The sequence below is a fragment of the Chelon labrosus genome, assembly GCF_963514085.1.
Source record: "Chelon labrosus genome assembly, chromosome: 12".
Classification (NCBI taxonomy): domain Eukaryota; kingdom Metazoa; phylum Chordata; class Actinopteri; order Mugiliformes; family Mugilidae; genus Chelon; species Chelon labrosus.
In genome coordinates, this window is record NC_140345.1 from 26,043,012 (window position 1) to 26,066,270 (window position 23,259).

General features: G+C 41.8%; 1 protein-coding gene across 1 annotated transcript; it reads left to right on the top strand.

Moving 5' to 3' along the window:
• Positions 1 to 585: 585 nt before the first annotated feature.
• Positions 586 to 22,315, top strand: tsnare1 (T-SNARE Domain Containing 1; the record flags this gene model as incomplete). The annotated part of the gene is made up of 6 exons (XM_084556444.1): positions 586 to 1,222; positions 14,981 to 15,071; positions 15,178 to 15,252; positions 15,416 to 15,472; positions 21,818 to 21,973; positions 22,301 to 22,315. The coding sequence occupies exons 1-6, from the start codon at positions 1,098 to 1,100 to the stop codon at positions 22,313 to 22,315; spliced, it is 519 nt and encodes a 172-aa protein (XP_084412570.1). The 5' UTR covers positions 586 to 1,097.
• Positions 22,316 to 23,259: the final 944 nt, after the last annotated feature.

Consider the following 23,259-nt stretch of genomic DNA (forward strand, 5'->3'; position numbering starts at 1 on the left):
TGAGTTTGGTGTTTCTGTGTGATTTTAGGGTTCAGGTAAACTGAGGACATTTTGGATGAAGCTCAAATTTTTGGATAGTTTTAGATTTAAATCAGTTAACAGTCACAAGTCAGTGTAATATAGGTAGAGTTGTTAATCCCAGTGCAGGAAAAAATTAGCATTGTATGAGCGTATTAGTGAATCCAGTGTACAGTCTAAATGTTTGCATCGTCTACTCTTCCCTCTAGTTGTCACACTGGAGAAGTTTAAATTTGGATTGAATTAAATGGTTGCTGGTTCTGTGTGATTTAAGGGTTGAGGTGAATGGAGGTGATGTTGGTGTAGTTTGAGATGTTCTGCATGTGGCTGGTTTATAGAGTTTAGGGTTCAGGAGTTTTCGTTGTTGTTACTAATTGTTAATCTCAGTGCAGGAAACATTGACATTTTTAGTGTTACAATTGAAATCAGCAGTAAAAAATAAATTGCATTAATTTAAAAATGAATGCTTTATTTTTAGATTTTAAACTTTTTTAAATCAAGCAATCACATTTCTAATTGGATTAGGATTTGGGTTAACGGTATAGAAATAGCTTATATCTATCTTATAGGAGAACTTATTTCTATCTCATGTCCATTCCTTTGGGTTACAGTGGGTTTGGATGAAGATGTAAGTTAAATTAAGTCTTGAATTAGTAGATGCAGAATGAATGGAAAGTTTACTTTGCATCGTCCACTTTTTCCTTAGTTGTCAGACTAGGGGAGAATCCTGGAATCTTAGCTGCAAGTTTGAATTTGGATTGAAGTAAATGGTTCCTGGTTCTGTTTGATTTAAGGGTTGAGGTGAATTGAGGTGATGTTGGATGAAGTTAGTTTAAAATTCCGGGTAGTGTGAATTGTGATCCTGCGTGTGGTTAGTTAACAATCACAAGTCAGACTAATACAGGTTCATAGAGTTTAGGGTTTAGGAGTTAAGTTTTTTTGTTGTTGTTGCCAATTGTAAATCTCAGTGCAGGAAAAAAAAAATGGTGTAATTGGTGAGTAATTTTGGATGAAGACTTAAATTCTAAGAATTAGTAGATACAGAGTGAATGTAAAGTTCTCTTTAGGATTAAGAGTGCATGGGCATATTTGTGAATCCAGTTTTATGTTTGCATTGTCCACTTTTTCCTCCAGTTGTCACACTAGAGAAGAATCTTCAGTCCCTGGGAACGTCCAGAGATACAGAAGAGCTTCGGCAGAGCCTGTGAGTAAACGCCCTCCACAAGGTCAACCTTCCACTTCCAGTAAACCGACCTCTACGTATTGGTCCCACTCTTGGTTATCTTTGGTTTCCGGAAAAATATCTTATTTTCATTTTGTTTCATCACCTCCTTACAAACTGATGGTTCTTTTTTATTTATTTATTTATTATTATTATTTGAGCCAGCAATTACTGGATTCAACACTGATGACAAAGTGTCCAATCTAAGATGATTGCGTCTGTTTAAAATGCATTAGATCCCACTGTGTTTGCTGGCATGTCATCAATTCTATTGAACTCTTTTTTCTTTTTATATGATTGCCTTGGAAACTTACTGACGATGCTTGGCTGCTTTTATTTTTAACTTCCCGTTTTCTGCTGGTGGCAGATGCAGATCACATGCAGTATGATTATTTCTGTTATTCAGCAGCTCTCAGTGTTTTGAAAGACCGTTGGAGAGGCTTTGTGGTTTGTCTGGAATTTAACGGTGTCTTTTCGAGCTCATTAACTAGAGGCTTTTGTTTTGATCACTAGGGCTTGTGGTTGTAACGGGTTCCTGTGATCAACTTGTGCATTAATTGATTCGTATGAGACGTTTTAGCCATGGTCGAAATGATAATGACATTATCCACGGCTAAGTTCAGGGTTTCATCTTTCCAATAGGATGTCTGGTAAGATACGTGTTTTGTTCCAGGAATAAAACACGTGCAAACTCTCATTTTAGCACTTTACTGCTAAAAATTCCAAACATTAAAAAAAGTATAAAATAAAAAATCAGCAGGGCATTGTTAAAAGCGATAAAAGTCTCTTGTGCTTTTACAGTATTTTTTGCGACTGAAAGAAAGCACTATGCAGATTGAAAGAGCCTCAACCTGGAGCTTTCTTGACGTGGGGCTATTGACTGAACTGTCGTTTTCTTTGTGAATGCCTATTGAGCCGCTGTTTTCCTCTCCGGCACCTATTGACTGAAATGTAGTTTGAATAAAGTCAGTACTTGTTAGGTTAGTGGGAAAGTGGTCAATTTTGAAGAAAAATGGCGAAAATGAAAAAATGTTGATGTGACTTTAGGTGACAGCCCGATAGTACTTTTGGAGTTCTGTAGCAGAAATTCTGGTGATGCCGGTTCACAAAATGCACACTCTCCGTCTAGCTTTCCAAAATCCAAACGTGACATTTATGTGAATCATTTTAAAGGATCTCTTTTTTAGTCTAACTGAGAACAGAAATTAGCTGCTTGGCATGGTCATGGTGCTAACTGCATGGGGGACCTCGATCTGGGACAAACTGTCTGAGCACTTCTTCCACCAGTACCTGCTCCATTATCACGACTGCAACTGGAGGACTACAGCTATTTGCCGGGTGAACTGCCTAATTTCTCCTGTGGTTAATGCATGGCTTTTGAATATTAGGATTTGACCCATCCCTGGCAAATAGTCTCTGTGGAGTAATGGCTAGCACCCACTTTCATGAGTCATCGGATGTCATCACACCTAAATTCTGTTCCCATTTAGGGGAAAATATGATACAATATGTTAGAAATGTAGCATTGAACAGTGATTTGGTCTGTTTATCACCCGGCAATGGAGAAAAAAGGCCTCAACAGTGTATGATTGCAACAGTTTTGTGATTGGCTGTGGGGAATTTGAGTTTTAGGAAAAACTTGCAGACACTTGCATGCATTGCTGTTCCGTGGTGCATGTACCAGTGTTCCATATATGAACATGTTCCGTTTGATTGAGCATCTAAGGCGACCGCTACTGCAACGATATTCACCCGACAGTTTCTCTTTCACTGATGCATAAGGTAAAACACTTGGTTATATAACTGTACGCTTATAGACAGGAGGTCGCGTAGGTCTGTGGTGTAACGTGTTCTCACTGCAAACATACAACCTCGGGGTGCATATCGGTAGCAGTGCACATTGACTGTACAATTAATAGTACCACTTGTAGATCTTTTTGTATTCTGTTATAGTAGTTATTATCTGTGTCTACTCAGCATATATGCAACACAGTGGGACAAGGAGAAACAGTATTTCACTTTATGTTTTTATTAACATATTGTGTAAGTTCCTGTCTCAGTATTTTTGCCAGTTTTTCTTAAAACAAGTGAAAAACAAAATGCAATTTCTTACCTTTATTTTTAAGACTAACTAGTAAATCAGGAAGCATGATGAAGATTTGTTTGAACATAACATGAGCTGCTTATGAAAATAATCAAGAGCAGATCCGACGTCCAGTTTTCCACTGACTGTTTGACCCGGACAGTTCCATTCTTCCCAACGATCTACCCTCAGTAGTGGTTTCTTTGCAGGAGTTCGATCAGTGAAGGTCTGATTCCCACAGATTCTCTCACCAGTTGATGATTAGATGTGCTCCTGGAAGCACTGATGTGGTCTCTAACCGGTTTCTTTAGGGAAGCCGACAGGAGTACCAGCGCCATGTGCTACATACTGTGAGCTGCAGATATGTATAGCCTGTATAAAAACAGGCCGCAAATCAGCACCACAGTGTGTTGGAAGATGGGATCGTATAGATGGGTTTTAACCCGTGCAGCCTCCTTCTCTCTGTTATCACAGGACGTTTGGTGAAGTTGTTAACTGACTGCTGTCCAGAGGATTTGGACCGTTCCTCTGCTAGCATTAGCATTAGCCTTTTCAGATACATTGCAGTAGTACTTTAGTTGTATTGTCTACTGTGACATGTCATGGTAGTATGGGCTTCATCTTTAGTGAAGTGTTTCCACACACTTGATGAACCGCTGCTAGTTTGCTGAAATGACCCACTGGACTCCTCACCTGTCTTCTAGGAGGCGTCCATGTTGTTTTTGTCACATGATCAGTGACTAGTTGACCTGATGCTTAAAGCGTCATGGCACAGGAGTGAAATTGACACCCCTTAGTCAGAAGTTTGACAAGATTTTAGCTACCGACTACTCAGCAACTACTTTTTAAAACTGGAAAACTTTTCTATTGTCAGGTGAGGGTAGAAGCGAGCAAAGGGAATCCTTCAAAGCCATCATCTAATAATACACTCTGAGCAGCACTCCTCTGACGATGATCTCCGATGGATCATCCATGAGTCAGTGGAAGACCTGCCCACCACTGACGCTCTGTTACCAAAGAGTCAGCTCTCGCCCACTTGCGAGGACCCCCTAGAGGACCTCTGCAGCACCGCCGCCCCGTGATACATCCGCTAGTCGCAATGCTCCCCCCATAACAAGCTTGCGAGCCAGGCAGCCAGAAACCAGCATGCAAAAGATTGGAACTTATCACACTGCGAATTTCAATCAGTCACCTCTGTTGTGTGTTCCTCCCGCCTGCTTGGAATTCCTCCGAGGTCCAGCTGGCTCCGGTGAAAGAGAACTGAGAAGTCTGGTAGCAGCTGGCTGAAGGAGGAGGTGTGAGGGACAGAGGAGGTGGGGCGGCGCACATTGAAAGTGGTGGTGGTGGTGGTGGGTGCTGTTTATTGATTAAATCATACCTCCAGGGTGTGAATGTTCTTAATCATCCAGGTTATGATATATTCTTGTTTTAGACATAGACATAGATGGATAGATAGATACTTTATTAAACCCAAACTGGGAAATTCCACAGTTGCAGCACTCAGCATACCATACTTCATTGATAAAGACAGAGTAATATATGTAAAAAATAATTACAAAACAATATTGAATATAAGAAAAGAAATTGCAATGATGTGAATAAATTAAATTACACTTCAAAAGCTGCCATGTGCAAAATGCGCCAATTACAATAAGTCCAGAGTGTCATCTGTCACATACAAATGAGGAGTTGTACAGACCTATGGCCTGTGGTTTCCTGTAGCGGCCCTTGAGATCTTGGAGAAGGTCCAGTGCATGGTGGAGAAGGTGGTCGGGCTTATCCATGACCGATAGCAGCGTGTTCAGCGTCCTCCTCTCCACCACCGCTTCAAAAGTCTCCAGTCTGCAGCCAATGACGGAGCCAGCCAGCCTCCCTGGTCAGTTTATTTAGTCTGTCGGTGCCACTGGAAGCAGGGCAGGGTAGCACGGCATATGATGCAAATGAAACCGCCAAAAACCTCAGCTGCAGACCCGTCACTGACTCAGACGATGGAACATTTGTAAAACGTTGGCAACCCAACTGTATGACGACTTGCCAACGTTGACTTATAGTTAAAGAAGCACATCAACCCAATGAACACTGGGTTGATGTACTCTGGGATCGACCCAGACTCTGGGATCTCTTTTTGGGGGGGCTGCTTCACCGCATCATGTAAAGCATTGAGAATTGTTCTTGCGTGTCACGATGTCTGTATTCTTGAGTCTTTTGAATTTTTGGTAATTCTGTTTCCTGTTTTATTTTGAAATGACCTCATCTTTTAGTTAGTTGTACTCCATTATTAATTCTCTCACGTGTCTTTCCCCTTCTCAGGTTGTCTGTTATGTTACCTGCCGTGTTCCCCTTCTGGTGTGTCTGTGATTTCTTGCTTTCCTAGCGTTCCCTGATCCCTTATTTATTTATTTTAACTTCTTAGTTTTGAGATTCTTTTGCACATAACTTGCCTCATTCAGTGCAGCTGTTATTTCCCTCTGCCTCATTCCTCTTGTATTTTGGGTCTTCATCGTGCATGCGATGCAAATACACAAATGAAATAGAATTAGTCCACAGCCACCAGACTTTTTGCTAAAAACAAACAAAAAAACATCCCACAGTGAAATGATTTTCCCTTTGTTAGAAGTGTAAACTGAAGGAACGCTACACCGCAGAATCATAAGCACCATAAGTTTTACTAAGAATACAGTGTCTATTACGTGGGTAATGATAGATCAGTGAGTAACAAAGTGGTTTCAAACTCAGCCAGAGTGATATGTCTGCAGATTAAACCAACCATTGTGATGTAAAGGTCTTACTTTTCAATTTAACACAGAGAGACATACAACCATTCACACTCACACACAGAAAGGCACCAGTCGGCCGATGGATTGGAACCCAGAACCTTCTTGCTGTGAGGCATCAGTGCCGCCTGTCTGTTAATCCTGACACACTAAATTCATATTCACAAAATGATGAATGGAAACAGATGAATGGAATTTAGAGAAAGTGCACAAGACTTCATTTAAGACATTTGATGACCACTGGAAGATGTCAACTATCTATTGAAGGGGTCTTTATTTGGGCACATGATGACCACGTTCCAAAGTGCAAAAGACTAGATCTGTGAAACATTGGTTCTCGTTTAGAGCAAGTTTTAACTCGATCCAACCAGACCTAAACCAGGGAACGGGTGCGAGATGATTAGTTGAAGGACTTCGGTAGAAATGAACACATGCACCAGATTCATCCACAGTTTGGATCCGGGGAGAATCGCTGTGAACATAACTGTGCTTGTTTGGAAGAAATCTCCACAGGGTTGCTTTAACACCATCCCTTCTTTAGAAAATGTTCCACTGTGCTTGACGTGGAGGCTGCACGCGCACATGGTGCCTGTTCCAAAATTGCGCGTTTTCTTTTTATTATTGCTTAGATAAATGCGTCTTTTCGGGTTCACCGAGAGCAACAGATCTCCATCACGGTAAAAATCATACCCGTATGAACCGTCACATATGTGCAGAGCAGCCAATTTAAAAACCCATCTGCCATTACTGGGCACCTCGTACTGAACATACACCTACTGTTCCTTACACGTGGCTGTGCGGTATGAGCATTTCCGTGGGTTTGAGCGGCAAAGTGATGCCTGCTTGTTGTGTAAGTGTGGAGGAGGACAAGATGGTGAGGTGCATGCATCCACTTCAGCAACGATCTGGAAAAAAAAATTAAATAAATGGCAGCGGCCTTTTTTTTGTTTCCTGCTGGTGCCCGGTTGAGTGTGTGTTGAATGTTGATTTCAGCAATTGCCTATACTGTTGCTGTGTGATTATAGAGTGGAGTAATTACTAGCTTTGTGATTCGTCTAGCACCATAGTGGTGGAGTGGAGGGGGAAAAGAACGCCAATAATGTTGCCTGTTCCCTCAATAGAATTAATGGAGTCAACTATTTGTGCTGTGCAACACCAATGCATTAGGTGCACCAACATTTATGAAGGTGTGTCAAGAGGACAACAGTGTCTCCCCTAGGTTTACAGCTTTGAGGGGTCACATGAGGCTATTTAGTTGGTTTAATAAAAGAACAAGTTATAGACTGTATATAAACATGGACAATACGTCCCCACTTCCTTGTATTGGCAAAACTGACGCCATTTTCCCAGGGATACGGGCGGCGCCATCTTGCAAGTTTGGAGCCAGAGTTTGGGATCTAGTGAATTTGGAGGCCAGGTCATCACCTTGTGCTGTTCTTCATGTTTTTTTTTTTAGTTTCGATCAGGCATAACATTATGACCACCTTCCTCATATTGTGTAGGTCTCCCTTGTGCCTCCAAAACAGTTGCGACTCATCAGAGAATGGACATGGGCCTTCTGAGGGTGTCCTGTGGTGTCTGGAAACAGAATGTTGTTAGTGGGGGGGCCTTTGAGGGGAGGGGCCTCTGTGGATCATCCCACAGATACTTGATCAGTTTGGGATCTAGTGAATTTGGAGGCCAGGTCAACACCTTGTGCTGTTCTTCATGTTTTGTTCCTAAAGCGTTTTTGTGTCTGTGCCTGTGTCAGGCTGCATTCTGCTGGGGATCAAGGAGTGTCATAGCTATGGGGTGGGGGTGCCTGGTCTGGTCTAGGTGGGTGCTACATGTCTAAGTATCATCCACACCAATGAATACCAGGTCCAAAAGTTTCCCAGCAGAAAACTGAATTGTCACAAGATGTTATTTACTTCTTCTGTCTGTAGTCATAATGTTATGCCTGATTGGTCGGTGTATACTAATGCTTCAACAGTAAAAATTAGATATATAGATGGATAGATACCAGTTGTAGTTTGCATTCTAAGCTTCACATTGAAATTGGAAACAGGGACAACAGCAGTCCTAGAGCTCACTAATTAACACAATGAATTTTATTTAGTTTCCTTTTTAAATACAGACAACATGTAATATTTACAGTCTGTGCCGTAGCCTCCCCACAGCTGCCGGATCACAGCTGCTATCAGTTTACGACATGGAAATAAGGATATTTCATGTCTTATTAAGGCGCACGAACATGTGACACTTGTCTCTGTTGTGCCGATAGTTTCACTCCATGCTACATTTTATGCAAATAAACGCAGACTTGTTCGGCATTTAGGTTTTATGAATAATTAACTTTGCATCTCATCAATTTGATAGATTCTTTTTGTTGTTGTTGTTGTTTTTGTAATGGATGTGAAATTAGCTGATGCGTCTGGCAGCAGACACCACGGAATAATCATATTCTGAGTTTGTTTACTGATGCTTTCATCAACACTCTGTTCCTCGTCAGAACGAAGGGAAATTAATAATAGCTGGTGGCTACACATGGAGGATTAAGGCTAGAATTTGTGACTATCACAGACATAATGAAAACTGTCCAGACTTCACAGATCAATTGGAACTTGCCAAAATCCGGTGATATATATATAAAGAATGAAATTAAAGGTAGAAACAAGTCTTAACATTTTAAACGTTTGAGCAGATATGCACTGCTTTGAGAGGACCTAGGTGTTATTGTGCAATCTACACCTGTCGCCTACACATCTTTGTCGTGAAAACTCTCTGTGAGTCTGAAACTTGTAATTATGGAAATTGTGATATGAGTTGAGCTCACAGATGAGATAATAAGTTAATAAAAGTGTCCATCTGACTCATTAAAAAACAATAGAGCTGTATATTGCCACTTTCCCCTGTAGCTGGCAATTTACTGTCTCATAATTCAATAATACAATATATTTATAGTAATACAGTCATATAATGTTAGACTATGTTTAAGCAAATAAAACAGTTGCACAAGTAACTGGTCATGATTTCTGGACAGAGGCATTGCTGTCGGATTTTTTTTTCTATGTTTTGTGCACCACAAGATGAGAAGACATACCAATCGGGCGTAACATTATAACCACCTTCCTAATATTGTGTACCGTAAATTCCGGACTATAGCCGCTACTTTTGTCACTTGCTTTGGACCCTGTGGTTCATACAACGGCGGATGGATTTTTACAGCTAACGGTCACCAGGGGCGCACTATCATGTCATAGACGATGACACGAGGATTAAGAACTGACTCTTCTGGTATAGTAGGCTGGTTATTTTGATACAGTAAACGGCCGTGTTACTGCACCTTTACTGCTGTGTTGGCTGTTTTCGAAAAAGATGCTGGTTATTTTGTTGAGCAGCCGGGTTACTGCACTTTTGCTGCCGTGTTACAGGCAAGCACTTTTACAAACAAATTAAATTTAGCCATTTAACGTTATTGCCTCGTCAAGCGTTGTAAGCTTTGTTTTTTGTTATACTGCACTACTACGGTACTATGACTGCAGGAAGTGCGCTAGGAGCGCACCGTTGTATTATTTGTGCACTGCACGAATGCTGTTTGTAATGTCAAAGATGTGAAAGTTTGATCGATTGATTTTTTGTTTGATTGATCGAAAGATTTATGTTTGTCAGATGTAAATAAATGGGACGTTTTGCGTTTCCAAACAGTCATTTCTGTCCCGACAATCCCCTCCGTGGTAGAAGAAACTCTTACGGTAATTAAACATTAAAACACCAGCGGCTTATAGTCGGGTGCGGCTTATAGTCGGGTGCGGTTTATATATGGCACAATCTGTAGTTTCCCCAAAATTTAGCTGGTGCGGCTTATATTCAGGTGCGCCTTATAGTCCGGAAAATACGGTAGGTCTCCCTTGTGGTGAGAATGGACATGGGAACCTGAAGGTGTCCTGTGGTGTCCGGCAGCAGAATGTTGTTAGTTGGGGGGCTTTGAAGGGAGGGTCCTCTGTGGATCATCCCACAGATACTTGATCAGTTTGGGATCTAGTGAATTTGGAGGCCAGGTCAACACCTTGTGCTGTTCTTCATGTTTTTTTTTTTTGAGTTGTTCCTAAAGCGTTTTTGTGTGTGTGTCTGTGTCAGGCTCCATCCTGCTGGGGATGGCTTCTGCCATCAAGGAGTGTCATTGCTATGGGGTGGGGGTGCCTGGTCTGGTCTAGGTGGGTGCTACATGTCTTAACATCTTCACGAATGAATGCCAGGTCCAAAAGTTTCCCAGCAGAACACTGAATTGTCACAAGATGGTCAGTGTTATTAACTTCTACTGTCAGTGGTCCTAATGTTATGCCTGATCAGTGTATCTAAAGCTCTGCAGTTTGCATAAAAACAGTCTAAATGGTCATGAATAGCAATGCCTGGAAGAATATAAAACGTACATTTGATTTGGGGATGAGCTGTCCCTTTAAGAGGTAAAATATTTTAAAAACGTAGAGTCTTGTTGCCCTTCGCTTTCACGGATGACGGCTGCTGGTGACGTTCATCAGTCTGAAGAAGTGAATAGACTGATGTACGGTAGCATTTTAGTTTAGAGTGGCTTATTTCGCATGAAGTACTATGTAGCATATGAAAACTGTTACGTATTCTCTAGAGGAGCTCTGTTTTGTCCAAGAACACAATCAAACATGAAGTCATCGTCGGGGTTGGACTCTGAGTGTACAACTTCACAGCAGAACGTTACAGACTGGAAGTTCACATTAAAAGATGTGGGCAAGAAGGACACAGGGAAATTACAACCAAGAAATTGAAGGTTGTAGGAAATGTAGATTACAAAAGTCAGGATACTTTCACAGGTTGGACCATTCTCCGTCCTGGAGAACGTCAGGTTGCGGACTGTTTGGTGAATTAAAGGCGTTCTCTAAAAAAGACATCTCTCCACATGCTTCTGTGTTCACTGAATTCATTTGTCGTTTCCTCCAGATCCCTAATGCGGCGTGTCAGCCACACACTCTGCTGTGTCATTTTTAGCCGGGTAACGTGATGGAGCATTCGCTGGCTGTGATTTCTAAATAATCCTCCCCATGTCTGCGGCTGCTTTTCAAGCTAAACGATGACGCATCAGACTGAGGTTTAGCACTTGTTAATCTTTCTGTTGTGTGTGTCTGTGTTTGTGTGACTTCATGTGAGCATTCATGATCTGGCTGAGAGTGCTGTGTTGATGTGCATTCCAAATCATAAAGCATATGTACTCTAATCATATAGAGAAATGGGTACTACATCATGCACTGAGCTTAAGACAGGTTAGCCATGTAAGAAAACTGGAACATTTATGGATTATTCCTGTATACGATGTACCAGTCTCTGGAATATCCAACTTTTATTATCACACTAGCGGAGCTCAGGCATAGAAATTTACTGCCTCCGTATAGCTTTTATATAAGACAGCATTCTGGCTACTTAAAGTCTTAAATCCTGATTAGACAATAAGTGTAAAACTTCTTCACATAGAAGATTTCTCTCATGACTTTGGTCAGGGGGAGACAACTGGCTGCAGTCCAATTTAATTATTTCCTTACAGTAAAACTTTTATTTCGAGCCGCAAAATTAACTTCTACCCCGTCCAGTCTACTTCCCTGACGCTTAACTCTCTTTGACCCTGCTCTACACACTACATTGCCAAAAATATTCACTCACCCATCCAGATAATTGAATTCAGGTGTTCCAGTCACTTCCATGGCCACATGTTTATAAAATCAAGCACCTAGGCATGCAGACTGCTTCTACAAACATTTGTGAAAGAATGGGTCGCTCTCAGGAGCTCAGTGAATTCCAGCGTGGTACTGTGATAGGATGCCACCTGTGCAACGAGTCCATTTGTCAAATTCCCTTGCTACTAAATATTCCACAGTCAACTGTCAGTGGCATTATAACAAAATGGAAGCGATTGGGAATGACAGCAACAATAGTGTGCAGAGGTCGCCAACTTTCTGCAGAGTCAATGGCTACAGATCTCCAGACTTCACGTGGCCTTCAGATTAGCTCAAGAACAGTGCGTAGAGAGCTTCATGGAATGGGTTTCCATGGCCGAGCAGCTGCATCCAAGCCATACATCACCAAGTGCAATGCAAAGCGTCGGATGCAGTGGTGTAAAGCACGCTGTCACTGGACTCTAGAGCAGTGGAGACGTGTTCTCTTCTCCATCTGGCAATCTGATGGATGAATCTGAGTGTGGTGGTTGCCAGTAGAACATTACTTGTCTGACTGCATTGTGCCAAGTGTGTAGTTTGTTGGAGGGGGGATTATGGTGTGGGGTTGTTGTTCAGGAGCAGGGCTTGGCCCCTTAGTTCCAGTGAAAGGAACTCTGAATGCTTCAGCATACCAAGAGATTTTGGACAATTCCATGCTCCCAACTTTGCGGGAACAGTTTGGGGATGGCCTCTTCCTGTTCCAACATGACTGTGCACCAGTGCACAAAGCAAAGTCCATAAAGACATGGATGAGGGAGTTTGGTCTGGAAGAACTTGACTTGCCTGCACAGAGTCCTGACCTCAACCCAATATGACACCTTTGGGATGAATCAGAGCGAAGAGTGAGAGCCAGGCCTTCTCGTCCAACATCAGTATCTGACCTCACAAATGTCAAAAATTCCCATGAACACACACCGAAACCTTGTGGATAGCCTTCCTACAAGAGTTGAAGCTGCTATAGCTGCAAAGGGTGGGTTGACGTCATATTAAACCCTATGGATTAAGAATGGGATGTCACTTAAGTTCATATGCATGTAAAGGCAGATGGGCGAATGCTTTTGGCAATATAGTGTATGATGGCAGGTGCTCTTCAGGTAGTATTTTTTCCCTCCCTGTGACACTTTGGCTTTTCTCACAGCTGACACAGAAATATAGTAACACTGTCCTTTCTATCCCCAATCCACTGTGATGGTCTGTCTGCCCACGCCTCTGCCACCGGCTTCATGTAGATCAATATTTGAGAAGCGGCAGCAGCAGCAGCAGCAGAGGTGTGTTTGTGTAGCTGCCTATCTCAGCGGGGCAGCCCGTAATAGTGTCAAGTCTGGAGGAAGGGAGTTGTGTGGAGGGTGTAAGCCCGGCATGACCTGACAGCATGGATATTTAATAACTGTCTTAACCTGGGCTTCCGGCAGACGTGCCGCGGAGTTATGAATATGGCCGCACCTTCGACCCCTAACACCCTGGTGGAGCTTTCGAGGAAGAAAACATGAAAGAACAGAGAGGATTTGGCCGTTACACTGTCCACCTCTATCAGAGTTCTGTTAATACTCAGTGACTCCGTTGGTCAAACGTAATCTCGACCATACACATCAGAGAGTAGGCTGGCTCAGGGAGTCTTGCACGGGTCAGACATAGGGCTTACTTTATTTATTTTTTAAATAAAGCGTTGTAATTTACCGTTTTTGGCCTTCAGCCATGTCGTAAAACTTACTAGCAAAACTGCATCGCGAAAAAGCTGATATGTACATGTCTGTTAAGTTTTTTGTACTCAAATCCAGCACTCCACAAATACATGCCATGGGTGGAGGAGATACAAGATGGCGTCCAACAGAAACAAAGCATAGACAGTATAAAGATGGATGGCGGAACTGCTCCTCAAAAGTGAAGCCATAGTAAGTAGAGCTCCCCCTGGTGGCTGGCTGAAGTATAGGTCATAAGCTCCGCCTCCTTCATGTTAGTGGGTGGGACTTGGGCCAAACTAAAACACTAAAATGCACGTCTGTTCGGCCAGTTGAAGGAAGTGGTGACGCATTGTCCATATTTATATACAGTCTATGAAACAGAGCAGTTAGTCCTCTCCAACAATAAACTACTGTTATTGATATAATAACAGACCCTTGTGTGAGGTCTTGATTGGCTTCATGGATCCTGTTGTGTTTTTTCTGTATTAGATGAACACCCAATCAGGAGTAACCAGCGTGGTGCCAATTAGGAAACACAATACAGAATGATTAGTTCATCATTTTGCAGTTGATTTCGTAAAGTCTGACTTCATTTTAATAACAACAAATTTTGCTAATTGAAAGTATTTAATAATCACCAGGCTGGCTGAATCTAAATATACTATGTGGCTGATGTTCTGCATGTGTGCTCTTTACTGGTTCGCAGCTCCAACGACTTGTTCAAAGACGTTCGAGATTTTTTTACAGTGTATTTTAAGAGAAATTCTTTATTCAAGCAGTATTTTACTGTATAAATGTGTGTTCATTTTCACTTTTTGATCGTGGGGTTATTATGGAAATGTTTCACTATCCATATAGAAGTAATACCGACATACACCTATCAGCAAAGTAAATAACATCGGCCATCTTGTGACAATTCAATGTTCTGCTGGGAAACTTTTAGACCTGGCATTCATTGGTGTGGATGTTACTTAGACATGTAGCACCCACCTAGACCAGACCAGGCACCCCCACCCCATAGCAATGACACTCCTTGATGGCAGCAGCCATCCCCAGCAGGATGCAGCCTGACACAGACACACACACAAAAACACTTCAGGAACAACTAAAAAAAAAACATGAAGAACAGCACAAGGTGTTGACCTGGCCTCCAAATTCACTAGATCCCAAACTGATCAAGTATCTGTGGGATGATTCACAGAGGTCCCTCCCCTCAACCCATAGGACCCAAAGGCCCCCCACCACAGGACACCCTCAGAAGGCCCATGTCCATGATTTGAGTCACAACTGTTTTGGAGGCACAAGGGAGACCTACACAATATTAGGAAGGTGGTCATAATGTTATGCCTGATGGATCTAACTCTCCATTCTTTACTGGCTACATTTGTATTATAGTTTTGGCATACAGTATTGGCAGCTCGTCTCATAATCCAGTAAACCCTCTCTTTCTGTTTCTGTCTTCTGAACTTTTTTTTTTCCAGACATTCCACTCAGCAGCAAACCAACAAAGTCATCACCAGAACAAGCCAACTCATCAAACAACTCTCTGATATAATCAGTGGCTCTTCACGGGTATTTCATGCTCCCCTTCCACCCTCACTGACTGCCATTTTGAAGAATAAACAGGAGATTAAACAACATTTGAGCTAATTAAAGCTAATCTCATTTTGTCGCACAGCAAGACCGTCTGCGCCTGACCAGACTAAAGACTGAGCTCTCCGAGTCCGTGCAGCGCTATGGGGATCTGCAGAAGGTAGTTTTGGTTTGATGTCAGAAATCTTCTGCTAAGGTCAATTAATTCTCACTAATGAGAACATCGTGAATATCTGAAGTTTGAATTGTTGGCACACAAAAGCGGGAAAACAAAATGCTTGATATCTTTCTGACCCAGTCTGTTTATTTGCTCCTCTTTTCAGAAAATTGCAGAGCGCTCAAGGGCCCTGCTTCCCCTGGCACAGAAAGACAAGACGAAGGTGAGCCGATGCGGAGCGTGAAGGGTGAAAATCCTCCCTCTGTTTCACCGTCATTCAGAAAAAAGAGGATGATGAGATGGTGCTGTATTTCTCTGCTCAGTCCTTACTTCTTTATCTGATTCTAATTTGGCACATTATTACTCCGTTGCCCAGTGACCACTAAGAGAAGGAAACTGTTAATTACTAACAGAGTTTACAATATAAGCAACAGTCCTCTTAAAAGGAAGACATAAGAGTTGACGTGAATCCTTACTCCTGACTCCAACGTTAAGATCGTGTAAAAATGAAAAACGAAACTTACTGACCTTTTTTGTGCGTGGGCTAAAAACAAAACTGATAAACTTAAGCGATCCCTTCAAAAAGAGGCTCAGGTCACTTTTAAAAGTCGACTTACACGTTGTAGGTTGAATGTAGTATTGGTATGTTTAGAAGACAGATGGCATGTGTGGATACTTTTACCTGGTCAACCTGCTTGTCCATCCATATTATTGCACCTTATCATTTATCCTTCCTACGCATATAGTATATATTTACTAATATTTCTATTTCTTGTAGATTTGTACATATGCAAATAATGAATACTATGATACTGTTGTATTATTATTATTATTTATTTTTATTTTTATTTTATTTATTCTTATTCGTATTGTTATTTACCTATTTTTGTAGTGTTTTTTTTATGTGCAACTGAGTTGACCCAGTCTGTTCTCAACCAGGCAATTTTTATTTATTTATTTATTTTATTATTTTTTTGGGTTTAATCTTATTTTATCTTATCTTACATCTGTTTTTCTAGTGTCTAGTGTATTTTTCTGTGCAACTGAGCTACTGCGACCAGGCAATTATTTATTTGTTAATTTATTTATTTTTATTATTATTTATAATTTTTGGGTTTATTCTTATCTGGCATCTATTTTCTAGCGTTTTTTTATTTTATTTTTTTTATGTCCAGGCAATTATTATTATTATTATTTATTATTTATTATTATTATTATTTTATTATTATTTTATTATTATTTATTATTTATTATTTATTTTATTTATTATTATTATTATTATTATTATTTTATAATTTTTGGGTTTATTCTTATTTTATTCTTATCTTACACCTATTTTTCTAGCGTTTTTTTATTTTATTATATTTTATTTTTCTGTGCAACTGAGCTACGTTGACCAGGCAATTTCCCTTGTGGATCGATAAAGTCCAAGTCTAAGGCTACACTATAATCAAACTTGACATCTAAATTATCGATATCTAGCAGCGATGTTAAACGTCATAGAAAGTATAATCTTCATTTTTCAGTAAAATCCAAAGCATTCACTGTGAAATCCTACGATGCTTACTGTGCATTTTCTTGGCTAACGAGTAAATTTCCTCACGTGCACAAATGGAAATGAAATAGAAGTAAATGAAGTGGCCGTCTTCCTTTTAGGAAACATGAAGAAATACGAATACAGGACTGCAACGCGGATGCCTACATCGCTGACCCACTCCTTTATATAAAATATTCTTATAATCCTCCAAAGGTGTCCCAAGGTGGCAAAATCCTCCTACTAGCAACCCCATATATCATATCTTGGGAAACGTTCCAAACTCCAGACAAACAACTGATACCCACTAACAGAGAGGCTCTAACAAAATAACCACTTAGATTTCAGATGATGTTTTTTTACTTATCCAAATAATGCAGTTGTGCCGTCATTGTTCCCCTCTGTGACGGCCGGGCGCCTCTACATTCAGACGTCTTAAACTAATTCTCTGCCGTGACATATTTCTAAAATCAAAACAGTTTGCTCATTTAATGCACGGCGGTTAGTTTGTCAGCGCGCATTTCAACGTTTGAAATAAATAGAGTGACCTGAGCCTCCTTTCAAAGAGACTGCTTCACATTGTTTTCTTCCCCATTTACATTTGCAGCAGCGTATCACTGCTGTATTTATTTGGTGTCATGTAATTGGGCAATTCCCAAAGCTGCCTTTCTCTTCCTCACCCACCATTAACTCTGTGTCCCAACTTTCATCGTACAAATGAGCTTTTATTTGTTAATTAGTAATTCTCTTCGACACCTTTGGGACGTCTGGGGGCTTGTAGTTTCCCCTTGTTTCTGGTCTGTGCACTAAATAACCGAGCTGCTGACTTTAACTTCATGTTTAGTGTACCGACACATTCCATATCACTCTTCTTATCTAACCCTTGTCAAGAACGTAATCCATTTATCAATCATGATTTTGTACTTCTGCTTCTGTAACACACGTGACTTAGGATGTGTTCATTCTGAGACGTTTTTCTGGTCTACTGCGGCGTTCCGTCAGCTCCGAGCAGAAACACTCAGTCTGCTCCTTCCTGATCGTGTGTTTGATGTGAACATGACCTGACCTCTGTCTACAACAGGAGTGTCAAACTCGTTTCAGTTCAGGGGCCACACACACACACAGGCCAATTGGATCTCAAACGGGGAGGGACCACTTACACAACAGCACAATAAAGGGAAGAATCTGGATTTGTCGTTATTTATAGGTTGTTTTAAGGCAAAGAAGTACATTTATTGAACTATCCTTTTTTACAAAACATTTTTAAGATACACTATATTACCAAAAGTATTCGCTCACCTGCCTTTACTCATTCTATGAACTGAAGTGCCATCCCATTCCTAACTCATAGAATTCAATATGATGTCGGTCCACCTTTTGCAGCTATTACAGCTTCAACTCTTCTGGGAAGACTGTCCACAAGGTTGAGGAGAGTGTTTATAGGAATTTTTGACCATTCTTCCAAAAGCGCATTGGTGAGGTCACACACTGATGTTGGTCGAGAAGGCCTGGCTCTCAGTCTCCGCTCTAATTCATCCCAAAGGTGTTCTATCGGGTTCAGGTCAGGACTCTGTGCAGGCCAGTCAAGTTCATCCACACCAGACTCTGTCATCCACGTCTTTATGGACCTTGCTTTGTGCACTGGTGCACAGTCATGTTGGAAGAGGAAGGGGCCCGCTCCAAACTGTTCCCACAAGGTTGGGAGCATGGAATTGTCCAAGATGTTTTGGTATCCTGAAGCATTCAATGTTCCTTTCACTGGAACTAAGGGGCCAAGCCCAGCTCCTGAAAAACAACCCCATACCATAATTCCTCCTCCACCAAATTTCACAGTTGGCACAATGCAATCTGAAATGTACCGTTCTCCTGGCAACCTCCAAACCCAGACTCGTCCATCAGATTGCCAGATGGAAAAGCGTGATTCATCACTCCAGAGAACGCGTCTCCACTGCTCTAGAGGCCAGTGGCGGCGTGCTTTACACCATTGCATCCGACGCCTTGCATTGCACTTGGTGATGTGTGGCTTGGCTGCAGCTGCTCGGCCATGGAAACCCATTCCATGAAGCTCTCTGCGTACTGTACTTGGGCTAATCTGAAGGTCACATGAAGTTTGTAGCTCTGTAGCAATTGACTATGCAGAAAGTCGGCGACCTCTTTGCACTATGCGCTTCAGCATCCGCTGACCCCTCTCCGTCACTTTACGTGGCCTACCACTTCGTGGCTGAGTTGCTGTTTTTCCCAAACGCTTCCATTTTGTTATAATAGAGCTGACAGTTGACTGTGGAATATTTAGGAGCGAGGAAATTTCACGACTGGATTTGTTGCACAAGTGGCATCCTATGACAGTTCCACGCTGGAATTCACTGAGCTCCTGAGAGCGGCCCATTCTTTCACAAATGTCTTGTTTCACAGTCTGCATGCCTGAGTGCTTGAATTTATACACCTGGGGCCAGGCCAAGTGATTAGAACACCTGATTCTGATCATTTGAATGGGTGAGCGAATACTTTTGGTAATATAGTGTATATAAGTGCAATTTCTGTACATTGCTGCCATCTGCAGTTTAGTTCTGTCGACCCCTAGTGGACAAATTAGGAATATGTGCACATTTAATTGCAGTTAATGGCATTTTTGCACTTTGCAAATTCATCCCGCGGTCCAGACTGGAACCCTCTGGTGAGCCGGGATTGGGACATGGGCTGTATATTTGACACCCCTGGTCTAGAGTCTGAAACCCCTGCCGCACAATGAACACGTATTCACCAATCAGCCATAACATTATGACCACCGACAAGAAACATAAGCAACATTGAGCATCTTGTGACAATTCAGCGTTCTTCTGGGAAACTTTTGGACCTGGCATTCATTGGTGTGGATTTTACTTAGACATGTAGCACCTACCTAGACCAGACCAGGCACCCCCACCCCATAGCAATGACACAGGCACACACACGAAAACACTTTAGGAACAACTAATAAAAAAACATGAAGAACAGCACAAGGTGTTGACCTGGCCTCCAAATTCACTAGATCCAAACTGTCAAGTATCTGTGGGATGATCCACAGAGGCCCCTCCCCTCAAAGCCCCCCCACCAACGACATTCTGTCGCCAGACAATATTAGGAAGGTGGTCATAATGTTATGCCTGATTGGTGTATGTATTTTGACTAGTTTTAATCACCTGTATCTCTAAGAAGAAAGGCCAAAAACGGCACCTTTGTCTCATTCAGCAATAAGCAGGGTGATTGAAGGTCCTTGAACAACATCTACCTGTTGAACTGAATGGAGCTTGAATATTTTTTTTGAGAGGAGAATCACACATATTAAGGTTTTCTGCCCCTCTGAAAGAACATTATCAACATCTTTTATGGCAGTAGAAGTAGAGTTTTTTTTTTTTTTTGGCGGGCAGCAGTCTCGATGGTGCATTGTATAACTCTGGCTACGCTCGGTGCATAGCTGCAAGTTCAGCAATCAGCGGGTACATTGTGGAAGAACAAGCTCTAACAAGAAAAAATAAGAGTCTGGGTTTTTAGATGAAGTGGAAGCTTTTTCAGCCAGTGGACAGCGAATGATGAGAGGCGTTCGCTGTGTTACATATACGGCCTCGGTAAACGGTCTTGTACTTTTATGGTGCCTTACCGCCTAATCCATATGCATTTAGAAGAGCCTTTTTTTCAGATTTATGCAAATGTTATCGACGGGATCCCACACACATTTGCAATTTGCGTCATCAGAGTTGACCGCGATTTACAGCAGGAGATCTGAAACCTTGATCATTTATATATTTCTTTATTTTTTTAGCATCGCATGAACTTGTGCAAGAAGGTGTCAGACTGATTGTGTCGAGAGTCTTTTTTTTTTTTTGGTGACAAACTAATATATTCCGGATGTATGCATGCGGAGGAGTGAGCTCGCCGAGCAGCGGTGAGTCACGTCGTGGCCAGTAGACAGAGCGCCGTGACTCAGCCCGGCTCGGCCCCTACGCTCTGACCCACAATCGCCCCTCTGCCATGAATTAGCTGTGCGCTCAGCCGCACAAAGGTAGAACGCATTAGCAATGCAAAGAAGCCAACCGGGCCTCTTTGTGTCTATATGTCTCTTCCATTTACTTTGATTTAGTTTGCATTATGTAACAAAGTGTGGGCATTTACAGAATGTAGCCTCGCTCTCATTCGACCTATACAATGGCCTAGATTAAGCTAACATGTGCTGTTGAACTATCAGTGGCTAGCTACACCAAAAAGACAGTTCCTCAATTGCCAAAATAAACCCTGCCATGTTAGCTCGCCATCGCTTTAAACTGGAAAACCATGGAAAATGCACAACCTTTGTCTCATTGCTCCGATAGTTACCATTTCCTACTTTGACAACAAGGTAGGAGAGCAGTGGATACTTCCATAAGAGAAATGCTTTAAATTCCCTGTAGCTGGCAATTTAATTTCTTATAATTCAATAATACAGTATATTTATAGTAATACAGTCATATAATGTTAGACTACGTTTAAGCAAATAAAACAGTTGCACAAGTCATGATTTCTGGACAGAAGCATTGCTGTTGGATTTTTTTTTCTATGCTTTGTGCACCACAAGATGAGAAGATATACCGATCAGGCATAACATTATGAACACCTTCCTAGTATTGTGTAGCAGATCATTTAAGATAATTTAAAGCTATCATTCGTACCAAACTTGTGTGGTTCTGGAGTGAAAAGGGAAAGCGTAAGACTATCATGCAGTCACCTGAGTGAGACGTCAGCCTAGAACCCAGGACCTTTTTGCTGTGGGGTGATAATGCAACTGCTGCAATGCTGTATTGTGCCTTAATTGTCCTGTCACCAGCGAATAATGCCTCATCATTGTCCAATCTGGGGGACTAAGCTAAGTCTAGGATGATGGTGACACAGCAGTGACCTGGAACCTGCTTCCAAATCAAACGTCAGAACCCTGGCATCACCAGGGAGCAGATGCGGTCCTAACTTCTGTTTATCTGAAAGTTTGTGCGTGGTTGAGTTATTTATTCATTTATTTTTTCTCAGAGTCCTCAGACCCCATTCTCTGGGCCGATGGAGGAGGGCCCACTGTTCGAAGAAGCGGTAGCCTCAGAGGCAGAAGCTCAGGCTTTCCTGGCCGAGATCAGCGAGGAGGACGTGGAGGTGCTCCGTCAGAGAGAAGAGGCGCTGCTTCAGATCGAAGTAAGAACACTTTTATTTTTACCTCCCTCGTGTGGTTTGACCGGCTGAATTCATCAAACGCAGGGACCTGAAAGTTGCCTGGTACAATCTCTGACTAGAAAAACCACCCTGTACCTGCTGGTAGCCGGTGACCGGTTCCACGGGAGCATCAGGAATGTGCCTTGCTGCTTTATGGGCTCATGTCTGCAGAAGGCCGTATCAGCTGCTGCACTCGGTACAGGATGTTTTTTTGAATCATGACTGTCCTTGTCGAACAATAAGTCCCTGGGAGCAGACACAGATGTAGCAGCAGCCCTCCTCCATTGCATCCTTTTTTTGTTTTTGCAGGTTGATTACAACTAAAGCGCCAACATTGATGAACCTAAACTCTGTATTTTCTTGGAATCATTTACAAAATCCCCACCACAGCAGATGCACACTGATACCAATCCAATTACACAAAATGATAAACCCCCTCTGCAGGGAAAAGATACGGGAGACTATTTGAGGAAATGCGTGTGGGGGAGGTGTTTGCTTTTAAACACGTGTAAATTATAATATATAAAGTTTGATATATGCTTACTGATCCCTTTGTAGGAAGCAGGAGCAAATAGTATGGCCAGGGTAGTGATGTATCTTAATATTTTCTACGTTTCCTGTCAAAAGACCCGATACAACATGTAATAGTTTCAACTAACAGGAACTCTGTGTGCATCAAAGCCGGGTCTTATTTAGTTTTTTTCCTCCTGTGTCTTAGTGCTTAATTGATTTAATTAAAAGCTGACTTAATTAAAAATACACGTCAGTCACACCGCTTCACTGAGTGACATGTTCCTTCATTACCACGGACGCACAATGATCTGTTTTCGCCCGTTAAGTAACACTTGTTATTCGCAGCGGTTATAAAATGAGAGGTATTTACATATTTTGCAGGACTCTACGCGCCTGGGGCTGGAAACTGCAGACAGCGTGGTGCATTAAAATCTCGCCTGCAGATGTATTTTAGATCAAATTAGCCGTTTATAGTTCCCGGTCCCCGCGCATACAGCCCAACCAGCAACCTTGTGATTTCAAGCCTGTATGCTCATATTCTCTCGGGACCTTTGAACCGCCTGCACTGTGTGTTAGATGAGAAATAATAACTTGTATTTGTTTTTGTTGTTTTTTTTTTGGGAGTGAGTCTGATCGTTTTATCTTATACCAACAGAAATGAAATGCCCCGACCATTTACAGTACCATTTAAGACAGCCGGGTACCTCAGATAGAAGCAGCTGAATTGAAAAAGGTAAAAAAAAAATGTTAGTAAC